The sequence below is a fragment of the Corylus avellana genome, chromosome ca10 (assembly GCF_901000735.1).
Source record: "Corylus avellana chromosome ca10, CavTom2PMs-1.0".
Classification (NCBI taxonomy): Eukaryota; Viridiplantae; Streptophyta; class Magnoliopsida; order Fagales; family Betulaceae; genus Corylus; species Corylus avellana.
The window spans coordinates 10,507,307-10,517,188 of NC_081550.1; the positions used below are offsets into that span (position 1 = coordinate 10,507,307).

Here is a 9,882-nt window from a genome sequence, read left to right on the forward strand (position 1 = left end):
CACTATTCAGATATTACTCTTATAGTTTAAATTCAAATGTATAGATAAGATAGATATTATTTAAATGTATAGATAGCTAGATATTGTTTGTTTGAATGTTTGAATTTAAACTATAGTTAGATAGGTTGCATGATCTATTGTACTTTAATGATAATACAAATCATTCAATCTCGTTCCCAAGATGAAGACCTATCATGACCACACTTTAATAAATGGTGCTCACCTGGCCCAAATCCCACCCTCCTCCTGTGCAGACATGTTAAAAAAAAAAAAAAATCATTCAATCTCAAAAGCTTTCAATTGGTCTTGGGATTCGCTACAATTATTAGTTTAGAAGAATGAGATATTTTAGAATAATGCTAGAAAAGATCCGGCTTGAACCAAACGGTGCAGTTTTGAGAAGGGAAAAAACAAGTTTTTTTTTTTAAAAAAAATATAACAAACAATTATTTAAGAATTAATATAAAAAACTGATAATTAAAAATATTAAAACAATTAAAAAAAAGTTTAAAAAACTAAAAACTAGAAAGAATTAAAAATAAAAACAGTAGCTGCTCATGACGTTCTTGCTCTTGGTGTTGATAACTATCCTCTAGCGGGTTTTCATGATTTTGCTGAAAGATATATGATGGATCAAAGAAATCGTTGTTTTCAACTAAATCCATGTACCCAAAAGTCTCCATCAGATCTATACAATCCATGCCTTCAAGGGAAATCAGTGAGAAGAGGGAATCAGAGAAAGGGCTAAAAAAAAAAAAATGGGGGTTTGGTTTTTGGGGTGGCCGGCCACCCCATTTTAGAACAGTGAGTGAATGTTTAAGAGGCTGAAATGGATTAAATGAAATTGGGAAACAAAACTTAGAGGAGCCACTTGTGAGTGATATACGAAAATTACGGATTGAAATGGGTGTTATGGGTGTAATGAAATACAAGGACCCCATGGTTTTTGGAGTTTTGGGTTTCTTTGAATTTTTTCTTTTCGCTTCCAATTTTTTGTCACTTTCTTGAGAAAGTTGGAGAAGGATAATGAAAATGCAAGTTATCAGGTGAGAAAGTTGGAGGAGGATAATTGATAATGGAAATCCACCCCCTTGGCCAAAATGGGGTGGTCCCGCCATCCCATTTTGGCCAAGGGGTGGCTAGAGCCACCCTTTCAATTTTTTTTTTTTTTTAATACTTTTAGTTTTTTAATATTTTTCTTTTTCTTTTTTTTTTTAAAAAATTATTTGTTTATTGCCTAAAACTTCACCGTTTTGTGCAGTAGTCCAAAACTATCGCACCAAAGCCAGAACCTGCTAGAATGACTAAAATTTTCTGTGTTCTCTTAAATGGGAATTGACTTTTCACACGTCCAAAGCCAATTTAAGCGTCCACAGAAACATTGGAGTTGTTTCCAAGGTCACACTCTCAATTCCAAAACCAATACCTGAAACAACATATCAAGATTCACTATAATTACGGGAGGTTTCAGAGTAATGCTATAAGGATTAGAGTTCTCGAGTAATTCTAGAAAGCCTACTTATGTTCTACTTGTGTTATACTAAAAATGATGTGCCTATTAAAATTACCATTGGACTTGTGATTGATTATTATTGAATTTTGATCAAATGATGATTTTAATAATCAAATTATTCTAGTAAGATACAAGTAGACCTTTTAGAATTACCCAAAGTTCTCATTGTGTCCTCCTAAATAGAACGTGACTTTTAAAAACACAAATAAACAATATTCAATAACAATCATCTCAAATTCAATAGTACTTTCAAAAGAGAGTCATATTTGAGAGACTATATAAAAGATTTTCATTATAAATGGTTCCAGTTATTTGTGTACGTGGACTTTTGGAACGGTAATTGCGATATCCTAAAATAACAGAAGATAGAGCAGTTAAAAATTATATCTAAGACTAAGAGATAAGAATTGATTATTGGGTTTAGAAGCATTACAAACAAACTCGGTGATTGGCTTATTTATAGCCCATTATTAGTCTTCATCATTTCATGGGGGTTGGCCGCTCAGTCTCCGAAGTTTCTTCCACTCCTCCCACGGACCAACTGCACTGAACATCTTTTTGTGTTTCTGTTTCTGTTTTCTGCAATCCGATTAATATCCTTCTCTTTCCAACCAAACCCACGTAGGAAATTCACACTCTTGCTTGATTAATTTCCCCTTAAAAGCCATGACTACCAGCGTCTCCGGCGGCGGAGGCGGCGGCGGAATCAAATGCAATGAATTCTTGCCTTTTTTAGTACAGGTTGGACGGGGAAGATGGTTTACCATTTTCGCCTCCTTCCTGATCATGACCGGCGCCGGCGCAACTTACCTTTTCGGAATCTACTCCAAGCAGATAAAAGCCTCTCTTGGGTACGACCAAACGACGCTGAATCTGATGGGGTTCTTCAAAGATCTTGGAGCCAACGTTGGGGTTTTCTCCGGCCTCATTGCCGAGGTAACCCCGACATGGTTTGTCCTGCTCTTCGGCTCCGCCATGAATTTCACCGGATACTTCATGATTTGGCTGGCCGTCACCGGAAAAATCGCCAAGCCGAAGGTGTGGCACATGTGCGCCTACATATGCATCGGAGCAAATTCACAGAACTTCGCGAACACGGGCGCTCTCGTCACCTGCGTCAAGAACTTCCCCGAAAGCAGAGGTGTCATGCTCGGGCTGCTCAAGGGCTTCGTGGGGCTAAGCGGCGCCGTCATGACGCAGCTCTACTTGGCCATCTACGGAAACGACGCCGTTTCCCTCATTCTTCTCATCGCTTGGTTTCCCGCCGCGCTCTCCGTGGTCTTCGTGTACACGATCCGCACCATGAAGGTTGTGCGGCAGCCGAACGAGCTCAGAGTCTTCTACCATTTCCTCTACGTCTCGATCGTGCTGGCGTTGTTCCTCATGGCTATGACTATCATTCAGAAGCAGATTGTTTTCTCCCACGAAGCCTACGCCGGCAGCTCCGTCGTCATTTCTTTCATGCTCTTTGTTCCTCTGTTTATTGCCATTCGAGAAGAGCTGGTTCTCTGGAACCTCAAGAAACAAGAGCCAGAGAAAATTCAGTCAAAACAGGTGGTAGCCCCGCCGCCGCCGGAGAAGGAGGAGGAGAAGAAGGCGGAGACATCTTGTTTCGCCAACATATTTGACAAACCCCCAAGAGGAGAAGATTATACCATTTTACAAGCCCTCCTCAGCATTGACATGCTCATTCTATTCCTCGCTACATTATGCGGACTCGGAGCAAGTTTGACGGCGGTAGACAACTTGGGTCAGATTGGCGAGTCGTTGGGTTACCCGGCCCGAACCGTAAGCACATTCGTCTCACTCGTCAGCATATGGAATTACTTCGGTCGGGTCTTCGCCGGATTTGTCTCCGAGACTCTCATGGTCCGATACAAGCTCCCCCGGCCGCTAATGATGACATTTGTGCTTATTTTCTCGTGCGTCGGCCACCTCCTCATCGCCTTCCCCGGCCCCGGAACTGTCTACGTGGCGTCCATCATCATCGGATTCACGTTCGGCGCGCAGTTGCCTCTGCTTTTCGCCATAATTTCCGAGCTCTTCGGGCTCAAGTACTACTCCACGCTGTTCAACTGCGGGCAATTGGCGAGCCCACTTGGGTCGTACATTCTCAACGTGAAGGTGGCCGGGTTGCTCTACGACAGAGAGGCATTGAAGGAGCTGGCGAAGAAGGGGTTGGATAGATCGTCAGTGAAGGAGCTGATTTGCATTGGCCCCCATTGTTATAGACTATCTTTCATAGTTATGGCTGCTGTCACCTTCTTTGGAGCTCTTGTTACGTTGATTTTGGTGGGGAGGACGCGGGAGTTTTACAGGGGCGACATTTATAAGAAGTTCAGAGAGGCAGCCATTAACATAACGACAGATGCTGAGACACCGAAAGAGAAAAACAGAGGGAAGGAGAACTTTTGATTGGGGTTTATTTATATATATGCAAATGTATTCTGGTTCTGAATCTATGTTTATTAATTTAGCTTGCAACAAGAATCAAAAGGGTTGTCGATTACTGCTAAATGGATCCCATTTTTCTGCATATTGATCAGACTAAGCACCAAAGTGCTTTCCAATTTGCCTGCCCAAGGCTTAAAAAAGAGAAAGGGTGCTTGAAAAGTGTTTTTTTTTTTTTTGGTTTATTAATTTTGGCTGTTGACAGGACACTCTCCTTATCTTTTGTTGTTTGTTCAGCGAACAAAGTAGCTTGAAGGAATATGAATATTTTAAAAATCTTGACAAAAAGTTAAAAATAAAAAAATAAAAAGTTTAAATTTTTCCTATATGTTAATTGTATAGGGCGTCAGGAATCAAGGCTTTTTGTCTATCGTCAAACCATCGCATGGGGTTGTCATTGTCATTTGCCACCCAACCCTTACCCAACCCAAACCAACCCCCTCGATTTTGTATCACCAAGCATGAGATGCTATGCTGGGGTGGGGAGTTTAATTGTGATTATCTTATTTTATCTTAACGTAATTATAATAACACTTATTCGTTGTGAGCTACACAAGAAGGTCTAGAGAATAAAAATTATCGGTGCTCCCTCAAGTTCGAAGGTGAAACTAGATGGAGGCTTGGGCCTCCATGTTTTTTCAAAATTTTTAAAAAATGCCCTTAAATATATATATTTTTTTTTTAAAAAAAAAAATTAGAATATGCCCTCCCAAATTTTTTTATTTTTTACTTTTGCTCTCCAAAATATAAATGCTAGTTCCGCCCATGCTCAAGTTTGAATAATTTGACTGAACTATAAACTGACTCAACCTTAATAAGACATCAATAGAATTAAATTCAAGACAGCTATTGAGCGTTTGTATGGATTTTTTATAGCAAAAATTCAAAGTCACGCCTTAATATAACTTTTACAAATTTTCTTAAACTATTCAACAATCACCCACCATGTGCATCCTTTGTTTGTCCCACTCCCCACCGAAAGCTCCTTCAAAAATGGTCCATGCCATCACGCTTGCTAAAGACAAGGTAACCATAAATAACATCTTACGTATGTGCATGTGGGGGCATGGAAAGATATTTCCGATGAATAAACATATTTATCGCAAAACATTGAATTAACTTTTTTTTTAAAAAAAAATGTTATATATGATTTTTTTTAATGAAAAGTTCACATACTCCTTCAAACTATCATCTAATTAACAAATGACAATGACCCTTACAAATTTTCAATTATGAAAATGTCCTTAATAACGAAAACACCCTTAATAAAATAAAATAAAACAATTTTTTTTTAAAAAAAAAAAAAAATCTGCGTATGAAAATTTAAAGAAAAAAATTATTATTTTTTTTCAATTTATTGAATTATTTTTGTCATATTAAAAAAAATTTATGGTCACTTTTGTCTTTTTTCTGGTCTTAGGAGAGACATTGTCAATTGTTTGATAGTTCAAGATGAACATTGTTACAATTGAAAGTTTGAGGCATTGTCAATTGGGTGGTAGTTTGAAATGAGCATGTCGATTTTTTTTTTTTTAATTAATTAATTATAAGTGACACGTGTAACCGTGTTATAATATGATTGGTGCTCATGTAGCATATTAACCGATTTTGTCAATTTTTTGGTATGAACCGTTTTTTTAGGCATGTTACACAATTATTTTTTTTTTTACAAATTCAATAGATCAACCATTAAATGTGTGAACTCATGTAAATTTCACACAAATTTAATATTTGATTCATTAATTCAGTATAGAGATAGTTAAAAGACAGTAAAAGAAAAAAAAAGAATTATATCATTTTTCTTATTTTTCTTGTTTTGTTTTCTTACCTTAGGAAGTGATTAATCACCGAAAATCAAGGAGGACGGGGGGAGCAGACCAAGGAGACAGATGGAGGCTTTTCAACAAGCTCAATCAGATTGTGACTTGCCTGACTTGGGTTATAAGAGAGTTAAATATACATGGAACAATTACGAAGAAAAAGATGCATTTACTCGTGAAAGGCTTGATAGAGGGCTAGCATACAATGAATGGTGTGCACTGTTTCCAAGAGTGGAAGTCTCAATAGAATCCGTGGTCAATCTTTGGTCCACTCATCCTTCATACTAGCAAATTGCCCAATGGTCATAACTGTAAGAGGGGTTTTATTTATGATGCCACATGGGGAAAAGAGGAAGCATGCAAGGATATTGTTAAGTTGGTTTGGAGGAAGACAGGACGGCTGGTTGATATGTGGATGAATGTGAAAGTGAAAATAGATGGTTGCAAGCGAGCTCTTTCTAAGTGGAAGAAAGATCATGTGGGTACGGCAGACAAGAAGATTGCAGAGAAAACCAAGCAACTAGATCAAATCCAAAGGCAAGAAGGTGACCTGGACGTTGCCTATATTGAGAAACTTAAGATGGAGATATCTGGTCTTATGGATCAGGAAGAGCTTTCTGGAGGCAAAGGGATAAGCAAGATTGGCTGAAATGTGGGGATAGGAACACACGTTATTTCCATTCAAGTGCATAACAAAGACGGAAAAATCAGTTGGGTAGAATCCAGGATGAAGAGGGGCGTTTTTGGGAGAGTCAGGAGGGGATAGGTACTGCATTCGTTGACTATTATAGTAAATTGTTCACGGCTTAAGGCTCATGTAACATGCACAGATATTTAAGGGCAGTCACTACCTGAGTCTCAGAGGAGAAAAATCATCTCTTGCTGGTCGAATTTACTAGTGACGAAGTGTGCATTGCAGGGCATCAAATGGCTCATTTAAAAGCTCCGGGACCGGATAGATTTACGACAAGCTTCTTCCAAAAAAAAAAATAGGGCAATGGTGGGTACGGAGGTTTGTAATGCTGTCCTATCTATATATTTTGAGATCTCGTGTTATGATTCCTCATTTAAATTTCACTTATATTGCACTCATCCCCAAAAATAAAAATCCCATTAGTGTGACTGAATTTTGCCCTATTAGCCTTTCGTAATGTTGTGTACAAAATCGTTTCAAAGGTTTTGGCCAATCGTTTGAAAACTATTCTCTCTAAGCTTATAACGCCTACCCAAAGTGCTTTCATTTCGGGTCATTTAATTTCTAACAACATATTGGCTGCATATGAAACTCTACATATTATGCATTCACGAATGTGGGTAAAGGAGTGCTATATGACGGTTAAGTTAGATATGAGTAAAGCATATGACCGGGTGGAGTGGGGTTTTTTGGAGAGAGTCATGACACGGATGGGTTTTGCAGAGAGATGGATTAATCTTATCATGATGTGTATTCGGTTTGCAAATTATGCCATCCTTATTAATGGCAGTCCTATGGGTAGGATATACCCCACACGTGGCATTAGACAGGGGACCCCATATTTGTTCCTCTTTTGTGCTGAAGCTTTTAGTGCTCTTCTAACCCAAGCTGATCGGAAGGGATATCTATGGGGAGTTCCGACTTCCGAGAAGGGCCCTCGTATAAATCACTTATTTTTTGCGGATGACAGTTTGCTTTTTTATAGGGCTGATCTTAATCATTGGCAACAATTGTCAAAGATCCTACGCATTTACGAAAAATTATCTGGACAAAAGTTGAATCATGCCAAGACGTCTATTTTCTTCAGTAGGAATACCCCTAGGGCGATGAGGGAGCAAATCTTGGAAGTGTCGGGCTCCTGAGTGCACAGCAATATGCCACTTATTTGGGTCTCCCAGCAATAGTAGACAAATCACGAACAAAAGCTTTCAAAGGTATTAAGGATAGAGTATGGAAGAGGCTTCAGGATTGGAAGCTAAAGTTTTTTTCTCAAGCAGGAAAGAAAATTCTACTCAAAGCGGTCATTCAAGCTATTCCCACATATAGCATGGGCGTTTTCTGGATGCCTAAAACTCTTTGTGGAGATTAATATACTCATGCAAAAGTTTTGGTGGGGGCACAAGGAAAATGACAAACATATCTATTGGATGAGTTGGGAGAAGATGGGGCTATCTAAAGCTAAAGGAGGAATGGGGTTCCGGAATCTTGTATCTTTTAACACCGCCCTATTGGCCAAACAATTTTGGCGGCTATGGAAGACCACAGACAGTTTAACGGCATGGATTTTGAAAGCAAAGTATTATCCAAATTGCTGCATGTTGGAAGCTGGATTGGGATCCAAACCTTCCTTTGAGGGAGTTTTACAGGGGCGACATTTATAAGAAGTTCAAAGAGGCAGCCATTAACATAATGACAGATGCTGAGACACCGAAAGAGAAAAACAGAGGAAAGGAGAACTTTTGATTGGGGTTTATTTATACATGTGCAGATGTATTCTGGTTCTGAATCTATGTTTATTAATTTAGCTTGCAACAAGAATCAAAAAGGTTGTCGATTACTGCTAAATGGATCCCATTTTCTGTATATTGATCAGATGATTCAGATTAATCACCAAAGTGCATGCTTTCCAATTTGCCTGCCCAAGGCTTGAAAAAGAGAAAGGGTGCTTGAAAAGTGTTTGCTTTTTTTGGTTTATTAATTTTGGCTGTTGACAGGACACTCTCCTTGTCTTTTGTTGTTTGCTCAGCGAACAAAGTAGCTCGAAGGAACAACATATTAAAAACGATTGTATTAACATGCATGAAATTTCATTACTTTAAAGTTAAAAAAGTGAATGAAACTTTTAATTTCTTTGTAATGTGTTATGTTTAATCGTTAAATCTCTTAATAGAGGAATGTTAAAATTATCAAAATATACCTTGTTTTTAAGTAAAAATAAAAAAGGAAAAAAAAAATTGTAAAGATTCAATTAATAGGATTAAATAAAATTTATAAAAATACCTATAGTTTGTAAGTTTTTTTTTTTTTTTTTTTTTTTTCAATAACAAATATGAATATTTTAAAAAGGGGAAACTTTACTTACTCTGGAACTTACGCGTCTTTTGCAAATACTCCTCAATCTTCAAAGTCTCCCACTTTAGTATATCGAACTTTCGTTTCGTTTCAAATACCCCCTACCATTAGATGTTGGAGTTAAATCAAATGGTAGAATGAGTAAAAGACCTTTATATCCCTAAATTTTTTACAAATTCCAAATTTACCCTTATTTATATATAAAAAAATTATTATTATATTTTGTTTTAAAAAAAAGAGTGACCCATCGTGGGTCACTTGTGACCACGGCGGGTCACCAGTGTGTGTAAGAGAGAGAGAGAGAGAGAGAGAGAGAGGGCACATTATAAGACACCGGTGCACTAACCTACGCTCTCGCAGCTTGATTGGTCGCTCCGAGCCTCGGCAACGCTGGTGCGATTCTCACGCCATTCTTGCTCTGTGATCTTTTTCTCTGCTTCGGTTCTGGGCTTGCTCACTCTCTGATGGATGAGTGTTACAGTGTTGATATGATTCACATTGTAATTGAGCTAGAGTAAGAAATAAAAGAGAGAAAGAATAGAAAGAAAGAGAAGAATGGATAGTATTCTTATTGAACAAGCATTTCGAGGATGCTGACCTCCAAGTTCATCAATGAACAAATGACTACAAAGCTAAGGCTGATCACAACTGATCTTTAGCCTTTATACATCTGTTTCCCGTCCACACTTAACAACTAACCAACTAACAGAATCTTAACTACTATAACATAAATTGTAACTATCTAGTAGTTGAAGCTCTTAAACTCTTCCACATGTCTTCCTAAACCATTGACAACTGTCCATGCAATGCTTAGCTTGTTACACTACTCCCTCCTTTAAAACACCTTCCCTACAAGGTGAGGGTAAGATTGTTTTAAGGAGTAATATTCCTCCCATGTAGCATCTGCAGCCTCTTGCCTTGCCCAACGTATGAGTAGTTCAGTAATAGGGCGGTTTGCTACAGGTCTACACCGTCTGGATAATACCTCCACCGACTTAGGTTGAAGAACACCATTCCCATCTACTGGAGGTAGCCTTGGAGTGACTATGGTG

The 9,882-nt window shown here is 38.3% G+C and overlaps 1 protein-coding gene across 1 annotated transcript; it reads left to right on the forward strand.

The window, feature by feature from the left end:
• Nucleotides 1-1,935: 1,935 nt before the first annotated feature.
• Nucleotides 1,936-4,051, forward strand: LOC132163481 (protein NUCLEAR FUSION DEFECTIVE 4). The gene has a single exon (XM_059573784.1). The coding sequence runs from the start codon at nt 2,180-2,182 to the stop codon at nt 3,926-3,928; it is 1,749 nt and encodes a 582-aa protein (XP_059429767.1). The 5' UTR covers nt 1,936-2,179; the 3' UTR covers nt 3,929-4,051.
• Nucleotides 4,052-9,882: the final 5,831 nt, after the last annotated feature.